Source organism: Littorina saxatilis, linkage group LG1 (assembly GCF_037325665.1).
Source record: "Littorina saxatilis isolate snail1 linkage group LG1, US_GU_Lsax_2.0, whole genome shotgun sequence".
NCBI classification, from domain to species: Eukaryota; Metazoa; Mollusca; class Gastropoda; order Littorinimorpha; family Littorinidae; genus Littorina; species Littorina saxatilis.
In genome coordinates, this window is record NC_090245.1 from 19,966,021 (window position 1) to 19,986,464 (window position 20,444).

A 20,444-nucleotide genomic window follows, 5' to 3' on the forward strand; every position below is an offset into this window, starting at 1 on the left:
TATGGTTCGAATCTTGGAACAGCACTTTTAAAAGATCACATTTTCGTCGGAGGAGGTCAGCAGTATTGTCTAGACTTTATGTGGAATATGTCCTGTCGTTGCATAACCACGATGAGAGAAACAAGCCGCGTCACTACTGCAGTCACACATGCACACCGTCAGTCAGTGATTTGTGACGTTATTTGTGAGGCGTGCCTCCTTCAGCGGATCTAATGATCTCTTGTTAAACCTCTTAGATGTATCAAAGAATGTGGGCGGATTTTTTTTACAACCGATACAAGTAGATTATCATTCTGTGTGAGAAACGACTGCGTTCACTGCTGCAATCACACATGCGCAACGACGGTCCGTCTTTGATTTAAGACAAGAATTGAGACTGCCTCCTTAATGTTCTGTTATATTAAAATGTAGGCCTATAGCGCTCACCTGTAATCCTTTGAGATTGATCGAAGAATGCAGGCCGGATTTTCTTGAATATATACGGGTTGAATGTAACCTTTGTTGACCCGAAAGAGTAGGGCGGGGATGTAGCTCAGTCGGTAGCGCGCTGGATTTGCATCCAGTTGGCCGCTGTCGGTTCGTCCCCACGTTCGGCGAGAGATTTATTTCTCAGAGTCAACTTTGTGTGCAGACTCTCCTCGGTGTCCGAACACCCCCGTGTGTACACGCAAGCACAAGACCAAGTGCGCACGAAAAAGATCCTGTAATCCATGTCAGAGTTCGGTGGGTTATAGAAACACGAAAATACCCAGCATGCTTCCTCCGAAAACGGCGTATGGCTGCCTAAATGGCGGGGTAAAAAAACGGTCATACACGTAAAATTCCACTCGTGCAAAAAAAACACGAGTGTACGTGGGAGTGTCAGCCCACGAATGCAGAAGAAGAAGAAGAAGAAGAAGAAGAAGAAGAAGAAGAAGACCCGAAAGAGTAAGACGAGTTGGTTTCACTGCTGCGTCACACCTGCACAAAATTCGCCTCTTTTGATTCGTGACGATTGATGTATGATCAGACAATGAGACAGTGCTCTCGGATTCGAAGGGTAAACAAATGATTGTAACATAAGGTTCCACTTTCTTTGATTTTATGCCAGTGTCTTCTACATGCCTTTTGTTGTTTGCTTATTCATTTCAGTTTGTTCGTTTGTTTGTACGCTTTTTACATTTAGTCAATGTTTAACAGAGACGGGGAATAGAGATGAGGGTAAAGTGTGTGTGTGTGTATGTGGTGTGTGTGTGTGTGTGGTGTGTGTGGTGTGGTGTGCGTGCGTGTGTAGTGTGTGTGTGTGTGTGTGTGTGCGTGTGTGAGTGAGTTACATAAAGAGAGAAACACACACACACACACACACACACACACACACACTCACACACACACACGCACTTCGCATCGATGACCCCCGCCATTTACACGACTTATTTTACCACGGGACAGCCTGCCAGTGACATAATGGGGACGCGCAATGGGTGTGACTGGAGGCATGTGATATCAAGGACGCCAATGAGGGGGTGGTAGGTGGGTTGGGGGCGAGGGGGAGGTGGTAGGTGGGTTGGGGGCGAGGGGGGGGGGGTGGTAGGTGAGTGGGGGGGGGGAGGGGGGCATGTGAGTTGGGCGCGAGGGGGGGGGGGGGGGGTGTGGAAAGAACTAGGTCCATGGTACGGGGTTGAATCACAATACTAAAAACAAAGAGTATATTTCGATGACGTAGTGGGGGGAGGGGGGGGAGGGGGGATGAAGGACCATGGGACAGGGTAGAAGCACGATACTCATAAAAGAGACTCAGCACACGCATTCAGTAAATCTTGAAAAGGCTGTGCATTCTTGCCTCCGAGGTTCATTCCTGCATGCACAAGCATTAGAGAGGGATCCGCATTGCTGATACGAATCTAATCCTTTGGAGTGAAAGCAGAAAAGGTGTGAAAGGTAGAAGCGTCCGTTGGAAATTGCAGAAAGTGCTGCTGTTTTTGTCAAAGAGGGTAGTAATATACCAAGAGCTGCATCGAAGCACAATACTACGTGAGTGCTAAGTTTACTTTATCTCACCTGTTATAAATATATCTGTGGTATATTTCATTCATTCATTTATTCATTCATTCATCCATGCATTCATTCATTCACGCATTCGTTCTTTTTATATTTAGTCAAGTTTTGACTAAATATTTTAACATCGAGGGGGAATCGAAACGAGGGTCGTGGTGTATGTGCGTGCGTGCGTGCGTGCGTGTGTGTGTGTGTGTGTGTGTGTCTGTGTGTGTGTGTAGAGCGATTCAGACTAAACTACTGGACCGATCTTTATGAAATTTGACATGAGAGTTCCTGGGTATGAAATCCCCGAACGTTTTTTTCATTTTTTTGATAAATGTCTTTGATGACGTCATATCCGGCTTTTCGTGAAAGTTGAGGCGGCACTGTCACGCCCTCATTTTTCAACCAAATTGGTTGAAATTTTGGTCAAGTAATCTTCGACAAAGCCCGGACTTCAGTATTGCATTTCAGCTTGGTGGCTTAAAAATTAATTAATGACTTTGGTCATTAAAAATCTGAAAATTGTAAAAAAAAAATAAAAATTTATAAAACGATCCAAATTTACGTTCATCTTATTCTCCATTATTTTCTGATTCCAAAAACATATAAATATGTTATATTTGGATTAAAAACAAGCTCTGAAAATTAAATATATAAAAATTATTATCAAAATTAAATTGTCGAAATCAATTTAAAAACACTTTCATCTTATTCCTTGTCGGTTCCTGATTCCAAAAACATATAGATATGATATGTTTGGATTATAAACACGCTCAGAAAGTTAAAACAAAGAGAGGTACAGAAAAGCGTGCTATCCTTCTTAGCGCAACTACTACCCCGCTCTTCTTGTCAATTTCACTGCCTTTGCCATGAGCGGTGGACTGACGATGCTACGAGTATACTGTCTTGCTGAAAAATGGCATTGCGTTCAGTTTCATTCTGTGAGTTCGACAGCTACTTGACTAAATATTGTATTTTCGCCTTACGCGACTTGTTTCTTTCTGTCATGTATTTATTTAAATTCAGTTGTATTTTTCACGTTCAAAATATATCAGTACGGTGTGCGTTTCATTTCGGCTGCTGATTTGCTTGTATTGAATGTTACAATGTGCCTCACCGCATGTATTTTGCGTCGTAATAATAAGTATCAATACGGTGTGTGTTTGACTTTTATAATGATTCTGCTGATGAGCGTGTATTGAATGGTACAATGTTCTAACCCGCGTGTATTTTGTGTCGTAATGATAAACGCACACTCGGGACTAGACTGCATGGACTCGTCACTTACTTTATTCTCCAGTGCAATTTTAGCACGTCTTTTTGATGTCACTACTAACTGGCAACGACGTCCTGTTTAAAAAAAAAATAGTCTATGGCGTTCGCTGTACGTCACTTTAGAATTATATTCAATATGGAATTCTGCAGTCTAGAATTGAAGTTCACACTTCGCCCAAAAAGCTACACAGTTCTCTTTCGGGTTTGGAATTATGACAACACATAACAGCGATTCTTTAAAGGAATACTATTAATATGATCGTTTAAGGGGAGTATCTGGGGAATTTGACGAACCTGAAGAATCTGGGGAATCCACGCACACGGCAAGATTTGTTCGAAAACGCTCCACAAGTGTGCTAATCAGTTACATCAAAAATGAGCGAAAACGCTCCACAAGTGTGCTAATCAGTTACATCAAAAATGAGCGAAAACGCTCCACAAGTGTGCTAATCAGTTACATCAAAAATGAGCGAAAACGCTCCACAAGTGTGCTAATCAGTTACATCAAAAATGAGCGAAAACGCTCCACAAGTGTGCTAATCAGTTACATCAAAAATTAGCGAAAACGCTCCACAAGTGTGCTAATCAGTTACATCAAAAATTAGCGAAAACGCTCCACAAGTGTGCTAATCAGTTACATCAAAAATGAGCGAATGCGCTTCAGGGCGCTGCTCCCCTCTGGTATTGGAAACAAAAAATAGTCCTGAAGCACCGCCTGGCGGCAGTATATATCGATGACGTAGCGGCCATGTAACCACCAGTATCACGTACACAAACAAGCGAAGAAAATCAGGGGCAGTAACCCAACCCAACGTTCAAGAAGAGTGTTCTTTCTTTACCTATGATACGACATTTAATCAAGATTTCAAAACACTCGCTTTTGTAAAGTGAATTGCAGTCCTCATGCGCCGTATCATTATTTGTTGCGCAGAATTGTATGGCATAACTTTGGAAGCGATCTGAGGGCCTATATGTGTGACCCGCCACCACGACATGAGTCGCATGTCAACTAGCGCGGTTCTGCGCTAGGTTTAATATAAGTACGGGGGGACTGTAGTAAAAGTGTGATAGGGGCACCTTAGTCACAGGCTTATAACTCGAAAAGTTGTCGCTCTTTTCTAAAACGGTTTTTACCACTGGATAGAGCATAAAACACTCTAGTTAGGAAAATGTAAAAATATGAAAATCATGCAAAGATGACATGCGATTCATACCGTGGTGGAGGGTCACATTTATTGTTTAGATATCATCCCTTTAAAGGCCACACCTTGTGACAATAGTTTGGCTCATCATCTCAGATCTGGCCAGGCTATTAGCATGTACAAGGGATAGAATATTAGTTATCGTTAGATTTGACTGTGATATCAACATTTATCAGTCTGAATGTCGAGAAAGCTGAAATCATATCAGATCGAGGCGTAACCGCGATCTGATATGATTTCAGCTTTCTCGACATTCAGACTGATAAATGTTGATATCACAGTCAAATCTAACGATAACGATCTTATCGCATTCGATTTCGGAACAGTAGGAATCATAAACCTACCTAAGAAGTCAGACAAACGCAAGGGAGGCTACTGCCTTGCATTTAATGTTGGAAATGTTGGATTGTCTTTTCCTGCTTTTGTAACTTTGCTGCTCTTACTTTTATTTTTCAGTAACTGGTTCTTTTTCTCAGACAAAATAAGGCATTTATAATGAAAAAAGAACAAAAATATACGGTCGAAACAGATCACCAACAAAGGCTAAGAAGTTCAGTGGAGTTGCCAGTTGGAAGGAACAGCGAAGAATGTCCCAGTTACTTCCTCAGTCGTACTCTTTTTGACTGTTCGATTTGGCAATTCTGAACGATGGCAGGAACTGAAGTGCGCCAGGCAGTATCAGCGAAGTCCTCTGGCTCATTTTCTGTGCCCACGAAAGCTTCCAGGTAGGCTATTTGTCGGTATCGGCGGACTGCATAATAATGTTGTCGAAGCTCAGTCTCGCTTACGACGCATCCAAAATGGCGTCCTCCGACGGTGCTGTGACTGTGTGAAAGATGCTGAAAGTTGTTCGGTTGATGTTGTATGGCTACGACTAAGAAAGGTGGACAATGGTTCATGCAGGTGCGAACTGTTTAAATCGGCTGCTCATTTCCTGCCTTTTTGTGAGTGATGTGCGCTGAAACACTGCAAGAGATCTCACAGTTTTCTAAGTACTGCCACTTGGGTATGGCTGTTCCAACTACCTCAGTCGGTAAGATTGTAACATTCTTTTCTACTACTTCTCTGTTGAAGCTGGGTGGGAAAAGTTTGATTTTATTCATTGCACAGCTTAATCTTTCTGATTCAATTACTCTTCTCTTATAAATTTGTGATTTAAAAAAAAGGAGACATTTGTTTCCTTCAGGTGAGATTTTATTCTTCAAAATTAAAATTGATAAACTACTTCCTGCACGATATCAAATTCGCTGGGAACTTCCTGCGCGATGTCAATAGGAAGGTTTCCGCCAGTTATCTCTTTGAGGTTTTGGGTGCTTACAGAGTACCGTGCCCCTTGCGGGGGCATCAAACATCGAGGTCACAAGCAGGGTCAAGGGGAAGGTCGGTTGGGCGGACAGGAGACTACAATAGCAAGGTTTCCGCCAGTTATCTCTCTTTGAGGTTTTGGGTGCTTGGAGAGTACCGTGCCCTTGCGGGGGCATCAATGATCAAACATTGAGGTCACAAGCTGGGTCAAGGGGAAGGTCGGCTGGGCGGACAGGAGACTATTGATATATACAGTTCCTAGTTGACCAATGACAACAGCAGGTTTTGTCATGTGATCAGTAAAAATGCGATCAACAGTTCTCCAATTGGTCACATACGTTACATCAACACTCTGACGCCTGTAAACGTACTGCACTTTACACGTTAGAGACGCTTTGCGCCTGTAAACGTACTCAGAAGTTTGTGTTCACTGCACTTTACACGTTAGAGACGCTTTGCGCCTGTAAACGTACTCAGAAGGTTGTGTTCACTGCACTTTACACGTTAGAGACGCTTTGCGCCTGTAAACGTACTCAGAAGGTTGTGTTCACTGCACTTTACACGTTAGAGACGCTTTGCGCCTGTAAACGTACCCAGAAAAGTTGTTTTGACTGCCCACTTTACACGTTAGAGACGCTTTGCGCCTGTAAACGTACTCAGAAGGTTGTGTTCACTGCACTTTACACGTTAGAGACGCTTTGCGCCTGTAAACGTACCCAGAAAAGTTGTTTTGACTGCCCACTTTACACGTTAGAGACGCTTTGCGCCTGTAAACGTACCCAGAAAAGTTGTTTTGACTGCCCACTTTACACGTTAGAGACGCTTTGCGCCTGTAAACGTACCCAGAAAAGTTGTTTTGACTGCCCACTTTACACGTTAGAGACGCTTTGCGCCTGTAAACGTACTCAGAAGGTTGTGTTCACTGCACTTTACACGTTAGAGACGCTTTGCGCCTGTAAACGTACTCAGAAGGTTGTGTTCACTGCACTTTACACGTTAGAGACGCTTTGCGCCTGTAAACGTACCCAGAAAAGTTGTTTTGACTGCCCACTTTACACGTTAGAGACGCTTTGCGCCTGTAAACGTACTCAGAAGGTTGTGTTCACTGCACTTTACACGTTAGAGACGCTTTGCGCCTGTAAACGTACCCAGAAAAGTTGTTTTGACTGCCCACTTTACACGTTAGAGACGCTTTGCGCCTGTAAACGTACTCAGAAGGTTGTGTTCACTGCACTTTACACGTTAGAGACGCTTTGCGCCTGTAAACGTACCCAGAAAAGTTGTTTTGACTGCCCACTTTACACGTTAGAGACGCTTTGCGCCTGTAAACGTACCCAGAAAAGTTGTTTTGACTGCCCACTTTACACGTTAGAGACGCTTTGCGCCTGTAAACGTACCCAGAAAAGTTGTTTTGACTGCCCACTTTACACGTTAGAGACGCTTTGCGCCTGTAAACGTACTCAGAAGTTTGTGTTCACTGCACTTTACATGTTAGAGACGCTTTGCGCCTGTAAACGTACTCAGAAGGTTGTGTTCACTGCACTTTACACGTTAGAGACGCTTTGCGCCTGTAAACGTACCCAGAAAAGTTGTTTTGACTGCCCACTTTACACGTTAGAGACGCTTTGCGCCTGTAAACGTACTCAGAAGGTTGTTTTCACTGCACTTTACACGGTGGAGACGCGTGTGTCTTTAATAGTAAAAGTTGAAGATGCTCACTCACGAGATTGACGTGTGTATATGTTACAGTCAAAACGGGAAATCAGTCATTACGGGTAATGACTAAAAGTTTTAGTCATTTCCGGAAATGACTGATTTGATCAGTCATTACCGGAATTGCCTAAAATCTTTAGGCATTACCCGTAAATGACTAAACTTTGTGAATATTTTTTACCCTTATTGCCTGAAATGACTAAAACTTTTAGTCATTACCCGTAATGACTGATTTCCCGTTTTGACTGTAACACGGTTGACTTGACTGCTAGTCAAGAAAATGCGGAATGTGAATACTAGCTCACTCGGCTTTCTGTCGATTACCAATACACATTATGTGAACTCTTGTTAACTGTAGAATTTTTTCGACAATTATGATTCACGATCACACTCGCTGAAGCACAGAAAGAGTTTGTAGATCAACACAGCCAGTATGGAATTGGAAAAGAAGTTTACAGAGGAATTGTACAAAAGGTATCAACAAACCCAAAGGTGCTTGTTACCGAAAGAGAAATATGCCTCTGTCATTTTGAATGAAACGGTAGATGGCGGAACAGAGGACACCACTGAAGATTTTCCAAATAACTCAGCAGCTGCTGTGATTTTGAACGAATTGGCGGCAGGTGGATCAGTTGATCTCATGGAAGATCTTCCAAATGAACCTGTAGGACCGGATGTTTCTGGACTTTTCAACAAAGTGAGTGCAGGTGAATCCTATGACATCACAGATATTCACACTCCGTCTCCATCAATCAACACAGTCGAGGATGTCATCACAGTACCGACAGACTGTGACGCACAAGAAGTTATCGGTGTTCTGTTCCCACCTGGCAATTGTGCATCTGGGGTTTCAACCACAACAGTTGACGTACACGTACAATCTTTCTCGGCCATGGCTGAAAACCAAAGAGCACTCCTTCTCTTGGAAAAGCGACAGCAAGAAATTATGTCTCAGCGTCAAGCCAGTCGAGAGTGCCAAGAAAAGCAGGCAGAACGGATGGTAAAGAGGAGCAGGGTGGAACTTTGTCCTGCAGAAAAGGGTGACAATGTTGCCGTGCCGATTCCACTCGTTGACAGAGGCCGAGGGGACCCCAGAAACATTTTGGCAGTTGTCTTGGATAGGCGAGATAACAACACGTACACTCTTGCAACAAAACATGGGATTCTAAAAGGTTCGTATGAAAGGAGTGGGTTTGAACTATGTCCACAAAAACTCCTGGATACGGCAGACCTTAACTGTGACACAATCCTGAGCCTGCGAGAAACAGTTATTCGCGGATCACAGAGTGGTGGGCAGGGTTATATCAAGTGCAACTGTGCAGGAACAAAAAAGTGTCGCACTAACAGGTGCAAGTGCTACAAATCAAAGATAAAATGCAACAGTCGCTGCCACCAAAGCCTGAACTGCCACAACAAATGAAATGTGTGTGTGTGTGTGTGTGTGCGTGTGTGTGTGTGTGTGTGTGTGTGTGTGTGTGTGTGTGTGTGTGTGTGTGTGTGTGTGTGTGTGTGTGTGTGTGTGTGTGTGTCATTTACTTCAATTTTCCATTGATTTATTCTATTTTACTCCAGATTTCTGTTCAATTTATCGAATGTGTATTTGTCATTACAGCGTCAAAGTGTGTGTTCAAGACGGTTTAGTTGCAAGGGGTATTGACAGGGGGAGGGAGAGAGAAAGAGAGAGAGAGAGAGAGACAGAGACAGACACAGAGAGAGAGACAGAGAGAGAGAGACAGACAGACAGGCAGAGAGAGAGAGACAAAGAGAGAGAGGCACAGACAGAGAGAGACACAGACAAAGACAGAGAGAGAGATCATTCCATTTTCTTTAAATTTCTGTTCATTTTATCTTTTCTTTATTCCAAATTTCTGTTCATTTTATCTAATGTGTATTTGAAATAAAAGATTGACAAATGTTTAACATCAGAGTTGCGAATAGATTGAGAGATTATGCGGTTCTGTGTGATTTATAGCCTTTACAACCAAATAAATGTAATGTGTTTTTGCTTGATTTTTGAATTATTACTAAGTTTAATATTGACTTATGTTAAATATTGTATGGAAACACAATATCATGCATAATTGGATAAAAATTAGATGATTGTGGGGGAGCAAACTATGAAGACTCACAATTTTTGTAATAATGGGATTCATCTCAGAACATTTAGTTCATGTTCAGTCATTACTGGTAATGTCTAGAGCATATTTTTAGTCATTTACGGGTAATGACTAAAGATTTTAGGCATTTCCAGTAATGACTGATCAAAACCGTCATTTCCGGAAATGACTAAAACTTTTAGTCATTACCCGTAATGACTGATTTCCCGTTTTGACTGTAACATATACATCTCTCATTTTGTTTAAATTCAGTTAACACTACAGCAGGGATATCTCCTTTGCTTTATCGGCTCCAATGATACGGATAATTTTTATCTGACGTTGTAGTGGATTCCGCCGCCCCATCAAAAAACAACCCCCCCCCACACACACACACACACACACCCTGTCCGGCTTCTTATTCAAGCAGCGATTGTGTAGTGAGTTGCCCCCCCCCTCCCTCCCCCTCCCTCCCCCTCCCTCCCCCTCCCTCCCCCTCCCCCCTTTCTTTTCAGTTGTGTTATTGTTAGTTTATTACGGTTTGTTTCTGATTATGAATTGCAATTCAATGGAGTTGGGGTTTACAGTGAAATAGAATCCGTGATTTGATTTAAGAAACAAGAGGGGAAGTGAGTGAAATGTCTTGGGGTTGTTCTATGGACAAACCAACGGACACAAAGGGTGAGGTGCAACAGTCGTTTATTCAGTGACCACATGGCAGGCTTACTGTTCGGAAGTATCCCAGTGCGCATGACTAATGCAGACATAGAACCGCGATAGCACATAGGTACCGTACATGCAATGAACTGGTCAAAGGGAGACAACAGCATGCTAGCCATTATTGTGAGCACTCTTACTACAGAAAACAGCAATAAATGAGAGTTACGCGGAACCAGTCTACTGGCACCCGAGAGAACAAGAAGCATTCACATAACTGAACCAAAGAACTCTCACCAGAGTGGGTATAGGTAGGTCCGTCTCAATACGCCATCCAAAAGCCAAATGAACGTTTTCCGGAAATAACTATGTGAGGATTAGACACTGCATAGGTAAAACATCAGAGTCGGTTATTCGCTGCGGTCGTGGTTTTGACTGGTCGAGTGCAGGAGCACAACTCTTCCACAACGCTTGCACATCGTCTATTTTCATCCACTCCGTCGGGCGGCGTTACCCCATAATAACGAAATTTAAGTTTTAAACGGAAACATATCGATGTAAAATTCTCCTTTGTTTCAGTTCTGACGCATATCCAACACTGGCACGATGTTACGACACAACGTCATCCCTGTTCTCTCGCTACTGGCGATTTACTTGACCGCTGGTCAAGGAATTGAGGTGACACTGACCCGACTATCCACTCTCTACCTGCCAACTTACGGTGAAGGCGGCTCTGTGAGCTACCCCATGCCTTCTGTGTCAATTGAGCAACTGGCTTTTGAACCCAAGGGGAAAGTGATTTATGGCGTTGGTAAGTAGGCATGAATGTAACATTAAAACAACATAGCACTGCTTGATTCGTCGATTCTGCATTGTCAGTCTTCTCGTGTTGAAGGTCAGTTTATTACTGTTCCTGTGTCTTTTCAAGGTTTGCTTTTCCATTCTGCTCTCTCCATATGGCTCCCAGGTGGGTTTTTTTCCTCCAGATAGTAGGAGTAGGAATTATATATACTAAGATTATGGTTTTGTCTTATTTTCGAACAGTTGACTCGAAGAGAGCCTGTTTGCACGAGAGAGACAGGATGATGGAACTTTATTTTTCAAGGATAGAGGTCTAAGGCTAAGCCTTTTCTTACAACCTGTCCATACATCTAATACAAAATTCAAAAAAAATAAACAAGTAAAACAAACGGACAAATAAGCAAACAAACAAACAAGCAAACAAACAAACAAACAAACAAACAAGCAAACAAACAAACAACACAATGACAAAATAAGCACACACACACACAAAAACACCAACAAAACATGCAACACATGCTAAATGTTGATTGAGAAAGGGAGACAGACAGACAACAGACTAACAGACAGACAGATTGACAGACATACAGACAGACACAGACAAAGACAGGCAGAGACAGACAGAAAGACAGAGAGAGAGACCCGGGCAGACTAGCAGACGAACAGAGAAGACAATGGGAGTGTGTGAAAGCGTGCACGAGTATGCAGTAACCTGCTTGTGCACACCTTAGACCCAAAATGGTGTCTGCCATGCTTCTTCTTTTTTCTGTTTTTTTTTAACTGATTTTTAATGTTCCTGTATTACATTTATCTTTAGGCAAGGACATCATCCACATCATCGGCGCGAGTGACGCCATGAATCTGGCGTCAGTGGATTACGTCATAGTTCCCAATCTGGAGCTGACGGATGTGGAGGTGTGCGATGATGCTGTTTTCATTTCCTACCGTAACGACAGTAACAGGCAAAGAGGGGGAGTTCTGGTTTACCAACGATATGACCCATTGACAAAACAAATGGAACTGCTTCATGATATTCCCAGTAAGTTGTGATAATCCTGTCGTGTGTGAGGTGGATGGTTTGTGACGTATGCATGCAGGTGCGTGTCGACTCTAAAGACTGCTTGATTTGAGTCTGGGCATAGGTTATGGAAAGGCAAAGGAGAGAGAAAGAATTGAATTGAATTGAATTGAATTGAACTTTATTTAAAGTTAAAAAAGTTAACAACAAAAGGAGGTCGTAAAACTTAAACTCGTGATGATAAAGATGACGATGATGATGATAATGATGATGATGATGATGATGATGATGATAATGATGATGATGATAATGATGATGATGATGATGATGATTATGAAGAGCATACACATGTGGTTATTCATAAAATCAAATGCATACTATGCAGGTAATTATGCATACAAGCTGGTAGCAATGGAACACGTAGCAATAGTACAACAAAACTATGTTCAGATTATAAAATGCACAGCATATTTTTGACATAATACTAAGTCTGGTAAATCGAAACACGTCAAGAGAGAGAGAGAGAGAGAGAGAGAGAGAGAGAGAGAGAGAGAGAGAGAGAGTGTGTGTGTGTGTGTGTGTGTGTGTGTGTGTGTGTGTGTGTGTGTGTGTGTGTGTGTGTGTGTGTGTGTGTGTCGACGAACACGATGAACAGTCTTTAAAGAATAATCAAAGTGCAAACAATTTTGTGTCTTGTTTAAAACGGTATGACTGTTTTTTGTTTTCAGTGGGTTCCTTACCAGACATGGTTTACCCGACGAAAGACTGCACTCTAGTGGTGGCCATTGAAAACGAGGGCTTTATTGAAAACGGGCAATTTTACGATCCGCCAGGGGGCGTCGGCATCGTTCGCTTCCCGTCAGGCATTCAGGCGAAACCGGAAGTAAAAATGCTGAATTTTACTGCATTTGATGAACAGTAAGACAATGTTTTCCTCTATTTTGTGTGCTGAGAATGTTTGTTTGTTTTCCGAGAGGGGATAATCACAAGCAAAACAATGCCTGCTAAAATTAATAGGTCTAGGTTTAAAACGCTCCTCTGTGGGACATTGCGACTGTAAAGAGTAAAGCAAAATTCGTACGCACCCCAGGACTGGACGTCTGAAGAAGCGAACAAAGAAGAAGAAGAAGAAGAAGAAGAAGAAGAAGAAGAAGAAGAAGAAGAAGAAGAAAGGCTCCTCCACGGACGGAGTATGGCTGCCTAAATGACAGGTTGTTTGAAAACGATCGTACGACTTATTTCTGATTTGAATGGCAAAGTCGCCTTCATCTTGAACACACGGCCAGTACCGTGTAACTGGCCTTGACACGGAACGATCCAAGGGGGGCAATCTCAGTCATCTGAAAGAGGGAAATCCAAACGCAATCCGCCTTGTTTGATTTTATGGGCTTGGACGATAGAGAAAAATAAGAAAAGCAAAAGCTGGAGTCCAGTCTGGACGAAACTGCTATCAAAAACGCAGAATTGATTTTTTTCTGAGTTTATTATAGCCGTAAGCGCCATGTTTATCGGAGCAGGAAACTCTTCCAGAGTGAGGCCCCTTTGTTGGTTTCACTGCGGCCGCATTGTGAACAGCAGTTATGAGAAATTCGAAATGAGAAATGGCGCTTACGGCTAAAAAAAAAAAAACTCAGAAAAAATCAATTCTGCGTTCTTGATAGCAGTTTCGTCCAGACTGGACTCCAGCTTTTGCTTTTCTTATTTTTATCTATCGTCCAAGCCCATAAAATCGAACAAGGCGGATTGCGTTTGGATTTCCCTCTTTCAGATGACTGAGATTGCCCCCCTTGGATCGTTACGTGTCAAGGCCAGTTACACGGTACTGGCCGTGTGTTCAAGATGAGTCGCCTTCTCGGGGACTCACGACTGTTCAGCGCGGGTATGCTCAATAACAATTTACAGTTCTGAATTCCCTGTGTCCTAGGTTCAGCCAGTTGTCTGAAAAAGGTGTCAGATGGGTGTTCCGAGGTAATAACAACAACTTCAGCGACAACATCGAACCGGAGTACATCGCCTTCAACGCTGACTACAGCACAGCTTATATTGCCCTTCAGGTGAGCGCACGCATGTTGGAATAAGAGCTTCGGGAATGTTTAAACATGAGTAAATATGACCACTGTTTGACAATGTTCTAGCTACGTGTAATGGAAATGTGCGGAACGTTTTCATTCTTAACAAACAATGTTGTCGTTGTGGTTGTCTGCTTTTCGATTTCTGTTTATCTCTTATGCATGCATCTCTGACTGTGTGGCTATTTCTGTGGAGAAAAGTTAGAACTGATATGTCAATGCGATCGTGCAAATGAGAGCCGTTGCTAGCTTGTATTCCCTACTCATGTTGAATCCTCCCTGCATGGCAAGGGTCCGACTTTCTGCTAAGATTCGCCTGCTTCATTGATAAGTGTATGTGTGTTTCAGGAAAACAACGCTATAGCAGTCGTTGACATGGCAACGGACAATATCACGGCCATTCACGGCCTCGGATTCAAGAAGTGGGGGGAGCTGGACCCCAGTGATAGAGACGGAGGTATGCTATGCGTTAGTGTCATCACTATCGACGTATTTCAATCGGATTTATTAGCTTTGGTTTTGAATTCTGGTAGTTGTGTCACGGCCTTGCAGGTCCCCACCAGATTAAAAAAAGTATGGACATGACATTATGTCACATGCTATTTTGCTCAAATGGAATTTTATACGCATGCTGATGAACGATCGGAATGTATTTCAGTGAATGAGTTTTATCTTCGGGGATTTGAACTGCAATTTTGTGTAGTTTTGTTCTTTCTCCAATTATCATAACTATCGTGCATTCACTATAACTGAGAAGTGTATGGTAAATATTATGCTGAATGCGGATTGCGATGAGCACTGACATTATACATATTGATGGTAATCATAACGACATCATAGTAAATAGGACACACGAATTGGTCCTGATTTTCACCATAATGATTTTGTAAAATGAGATCATTATGTGCATTTGTTTTATACTTCACTAAAGCCGCTTGTACAGATAAAAAATCTAAGTTTAAATTAACTGTCAGGCCCACCATCGTGTCCAGTGCGTCTTATAGTCGGTTGCGTCTAATTTGTGTACCTACTCATTGCTTTTCCTTGTACCGTTTACCCCCACGTACCCAAATCATACCTTCAGTAAACAATATAGGGCAGAATAGTACACAGTTACGTAGTGTGGGTTATAAATGATAGCTTCTAGTGTGAGGACTACGTAAACCGTTTTTGTTTTGAAAATGAGTTGGTGCGCCCCAAACCAGGTAGCTCTTAATGAGTAATGCGAACATTACGTCGATTTTATCTACACATAATTAATACTCTCTTCTGTGTAAAGGTATCAACATGAAGACGTGGCCCGTGTACGGAATGTACCAGCCGGACTCTATCCTTTGTGTCCGGTGGAATGACCAGGACTACATCATCACGGCCAACGAAGGAGACGCTCAAGAATACGGCGCTCCGGTCAACTTTGCTGAGGAAACCCGTGGCAAAAACATTGATCGTAAGTTGTGTCGTTTGGTTGGTTGGTTGGTTTATTTGTTGGTTGGTTGGTTGGTGTGGTGGTGTGTTGGTGGGTTAATAGTTTGTTGTTGTTGTTGCTTTTTGTCGTTGGTATATTGTGTCTGCAGATGGCAATCGTACACTTACATTATTGTTTAGTGAGTAAGTGAGTTTGTTTATTTGTCTCTCAGTCAACAAGTCAGTCGGTCTGGAATCTTTCTGCCCGCCTGTCTGTCTAGCTGGCTTGCTGGCTTGCTGGCTGGCTGGCTGGTCGTTCGTATGGCCGTCCATCAGTCTTTCTGTCTGTTTTACATCCGTTCATAGCTACTCAGCTGATTACTTACATGACATGATCGTGCAATTTGCAGTCAAGCTGTTGAATCTATCCGCTTACTAACTATCTCTCCCTCTCTCTCGCTCTTTCACTGCGTGTTTCTTCTTCTCTTTTGCTTCCTCGTGTTATGACCAACCGCTCTGTTGTAACTAGACTGCACTTTACAATGGTTTCTTTTTCCCTTACAGGTGCTAACATTTCTTCCAATGTAAGCAACGACCTGAAAGAGGCTTTGCAAGATGATGCAAAACTAGGTATGTACGTACGTATGTATGTAAAATCTACGTTTGTAGGCTCCCTCTGTGGGCAGAAGAAAAAGTGAAAAGAAAGAGAGAGAGAGAAGAGAGAGAGAGAGAGAGAGAGAGAGAGAGAGAGAGAGAGAGAGAGAGAGAGAGAGAGAGAGAGAGAGAGAGAGAGAGAGAGAGAGAGAGAGCACCCATTGCACACCGGTACGACCGAACTAAGGTAACGTTAAATTACTGTTGTGCAGCGGGTTGAAAGAATACCCTATACCTCGGAGATATACCTTCACTCGGTCTCAACGACGTCACGTGACATGTTATATGGTGGAAGAGAATGCTGTCGCTTATTTTCCTTTTGAGGATGAGGGTTTAACATGGATCGGGAACTTACAGGACAACCGCGGCTGTGCTTGCAAGTTTGGATAGTTCTTTCCGTGACTGAGCATCGTTTCAGTCTTACCGAACTGAGGGTGGAAAATAAGCGACAGCATTCTCTTCCACCATATAACATGTCACGTGACGTCGTTGAGACCGAGTGAAGGTATATCTCCGAGGTATAGGGTATTCTTTCAACCCGCTGCACAACAGTAATTTATTGATACCTTAGTTCGGTCGTACCGGTGTGTAATACCGAGAGAGAGAGAGAGAGAGAGAGAGAGAGAGAGAGAGAGAGAGAGAGAGAGAGAGAGAGAGAGAGAGAGAGAGAGAGAGAGAGAGAGAGAGAATTGAATTGAATTGAACTTTATTTAACAAGGATTAAGATTTAAGGCTATGCCTTTTCTTACAATCTGTCTTTGGGACGCATAGACACACAATTATATAATTACAAAATTAAAAATTAAAAAGTTAAAAGGTTAACCAACAAAAGGAGGTCGGAAAACTTCAGCACGTGATAATAAAGATGACGATGATGATGATGACAACGATGATGATGATGATAATGATGATGATGTTGATGAAGATGAGGCATGAAGAGCATACATAATGTGGTTATTCATAAAATCAAATGCATACTATGCAGGTAATTATAAATACAAGCTGGTATCAATCGAACATGTAGCAATAGTACAACAAAAATATGTTCAGAATATACAATGCACAGCATATCTTTGACGTAATACTAAGTGTGGTAAATCAAAAGGCGTTAAACTACTCAGACATTAAGTGGTTTTTATCACATTTTAAAAAGAGGAGAGAGAGAGAGAGAGAGAGAGAGAGAGAGAGAGAGAGAGAGAGAGAGAGAGAGAGAGAGAGAGAGAGAGAGAGAGAGAACGAACGAACGAACGAACGAACTTTATTACTCAAGGATGGAGATTTTAGGCTCACGCCTAGTCTTACAATCTGTCCCTGCTAAACTAAGACATAAAGATAAAGACAATAAAAGGACAATTGTCAATCGCAATCATACAGTATTACTAATTACAACATTACCTATACGACTACATAATGCATAATAGAACATTGAAATGTACATGTATGTCAAGATAATACAAAGGAAAAGAAAATTCGACTCGCACACACACGCGCGCCGCATGCCTGCAATCACGTTCGCACTCAATACAACACACACACTCACACACACACACACACACAAACACACACACACACACACACACACACTCACACACACGCACACGGACACACACACACAACAACAACTTCATCAACATCATCATCATCATCATCGTCGACATCATTAGAGAGAGAGAGAGAGAGAGAGAGGGAGAGAGAGAGAGAGAGAAGCAGACTGATAGATAGACAGGCAGACCGACAGATAGAGAGACTAACAGCCAGACAGACAGACAGACAGTCAGACGGACGGACAGACAAACAAACGGACGGACAGAGAGGGGGAGGGGGAGCATACTTACTAAAGAAGAAATCAAAATAACCCCATTGACGCGTTTTGGCGACCCTAAACAATTATGTGACAGTGCTTACCTGGTTGATACAGTTCAGTAAAGCAGACAGGAGGAACTACAATATTATTGACTCTCACTTACTCCCTCACTCACTCACACACACTCTCACACTGACTGACTGACTGACTCACTCGCTCACTCACTCCCACACTGACTCTCCCACCCTTACACTGACTCACTGACACACTCACTTACCCACTCACCCATCCACTCACACACACTCACACACTCACCCACCCACTCACCCATCCACTCACACACACTCACACACTCACCCACCCACTCACCTACTCACTCACTCACGCATTCGCTCGATCACTCTCTGTTGCAGGTCGTCTTACAATATCTAGCGTAGACGGTAAAAATGCTGAGGGCAAGTTCGAGAGGTTCTACACATACGGGGCCCGCAGTTTCTCCATCTGGCGCGCTTCCGACATGGAGCGAGTTTACGACAGCGGAAGTGAACTTGAACAGAAGGTGGCTACCTTCCGGCCTGACATCTTCAACTCCAATACCGTGGACACGAGATACCTGAATGAAACCGTGGACACACGTTCAGACAATAAGGTAAACGGTGAACAAGAACGCATTGTGATATCGGTCTTATGTGTTTGTTTGTTTGTTTGCTTTACGCCCAGCCGACCACGAAGGGCCATATCAGGGCGGTGCTGCTTTGACATATAACGTGCGCCACACACAAGACAGAAGTCGCAGCACAGGCTTCATGTCTCACCCAGTCACATTATTCTGACACCGGACCAACCAGTCCTAGCACTAACCCCATAATGCCAGACGCCAGGCGGAGCAGCGACTAGATTGCCAATTTTAAAGTCTTAGGTATGACCCGGCCGGGGTTCGAACCCACGACCTCCCGATCACGGGGCGGACGCCTTACCACTAGGCCAACCGTGCCGGTATATCGGTCTTATGGAGAAGAAAAACCAACATTAAGGCCAAACAGAAATGTATGTTGGTTTAGGGTAACAGGACCAAAAAAGATAGAGTCAGTAGGTCGGCTTTTTTTATTTTTTTTATTTTTTTTTATTTAGTCGATTTTAAAGGAGGTTACTTTCGGAGTTTCCTTAGTCTCGGTATGGTTCGCAAAATGTGCCAAAAAGTTGATTTGTTTTTGAGAAACGAAAAAATGTTTTAGGGTCGGCGGGAAAACATAGCGTCGGTCGGGTTACCCTAAACCAACATATATTTTTGTTTGCCCTAGGTAAGAATTGGTTTCCAAAAATAGGAAAAGGTATTGGGATCCAGCCAATGAAGTTTTCTTCAAGATAGCCATTTTTCTTCAGGGGCCAGAAACAGAAAGCTTGGCGGCAGGGGAGCTGGATGACCATCTGTTGATCTTTGTGGGCAACGAGAGGGGAAGCTCCATCGCCGTGTACAGTGTGGCAAAGGGGGGACTGAAGCCTACGTTCCAGACCCTGTTTACAGGAATTCCACGAGACAACGCCAGGACTTGGAAAGATATCTTCGACGCCAGAGAACTCTTCGCCATCGATCCCGAATTTATGCGGTGAGTTGAAATAAATCATGCAATCACGTAATTAAGTGTATAGTGCAATGAGTGTGTTCGGCGTTTTCTTTTCTTTTTTCTGTTTTTGTCACTCTTTTAATCTCCTTTTTATCGCTACGTTTTTCTTACTTATGTTATGTTATGTTATTTTACTTTATTTCTTCTCTGAGGTTAAGCCGTTGTCCTAATAACTACGCCGAGTGTAGCAAGACATTTCTGGCTGAGATCTGAGGACTATATTTTATTGACAAAATGTTTGAATATTGAATTCATAGAAATAAACCAGAAAATTATAGGCAGCATAGCAATCAATCAACCCATACCACATATTAACTTTTAATGTCTTTCACTACTATCAATACGTCAGGTACTCGTATTCCAGAAAGACAACCTGCAGTCAATCCTAGAGTCTCCGCGAGGCCTAACCGGGCACACATCCAAATATACTTGTGTGAATTTATTTTTTGCAGCTTCTTTTCGCCGTCCGACGGTCTAGCAGACTACCCTGTTCTCTTGGTAGCTGGCAGTGTGTCTGGAACGGTGTCCACTCTTAAAGTGGAGGTAAAGAAACCAACCGTTGAAGGTAAGAGTTTGACCGTGGAAGATGGACAATCCCTTGCTTTCGCAAATGACTTGTAAGCAGTGTAACGCGATATGAGAGAGAGAGAGAGAGAGAGAGAGAGAGAGAGAGAGAGAGAGAGAGAGAGAGAGAGAGAGAGAGAGAGAGAGAGAGAGAGAGAGAGAGAGAGAATGTGTGTGTGTGTGAGTGAGGATGGGGGTTAAGTGGGGATGGAGCGGAGGGGGGGGGGGGGGGCGCACG

At 42.9% G+C, this 20,444-nt stretch overlaps 1 protein-coding gene across 3 annotated transcripts in view; it reads left to right on the forward strand.

Moving 5' to 3' along the window:
- LOC138964194 (mesenchyme-specific cell surface glycoprotein-like) overlaps window positions 1-20,444 on the forward strand; it is a 32,560-nt gene that overhangs the window by 9,740 nt on the left and 2,376 nt on the right. Inside the window, exons 1-11 of one of the 3 annotated variants that reach the window (XM_070336100.1) lie at window positions 1,875-2,010; window positions 10,847-11,078; window positions 11,886-12,107; window positions 12,815-13,004; window positions 14,011-14,140; window positions 14,504-14,612; window positions 15,435-15,602; window positions 16,124-16,189; window positions 18,431-18,666; window positions 19,401-19,624; window positions 20,095-20,207. In XM_070336100.1, the coding sequence (XP_070192201.1) occupies window positions 10,874-11,078; window positions 11,886-12,107; window positions 12,815-13,004; window positions 14,011-14,140; window positions 14,504-14,612; window positions 15,435-15,602; window positions 16,124-16,189; window positions 18,431-18,666; window positions 19,401-19,624; window positions 20,095-20,207 (1,663 nt within the window). In that variant the 5' untranslated portion in view covers window positions 1,875-2,010; window positions 10,847-10,873. Of the gene's footprint in view, window positions 1-1,874; window positions 2,011-10,846; window positions 11,079-11,885; window positions 12,108-12,814; window positions 13,005-14,010; window positions 14,141-14,503; window positions 14,613-15,434; window positions 15,603-16,123; window positions 16,190-18,430; window positions 18,667-19,400; window positions 19,625-20,094; window positions 20,208-20,444 lie in introns of those variants that run through there. The other 2 variants (XM_070336092.1, XM_070336106.1) reach the window with 2 other exon arrangements.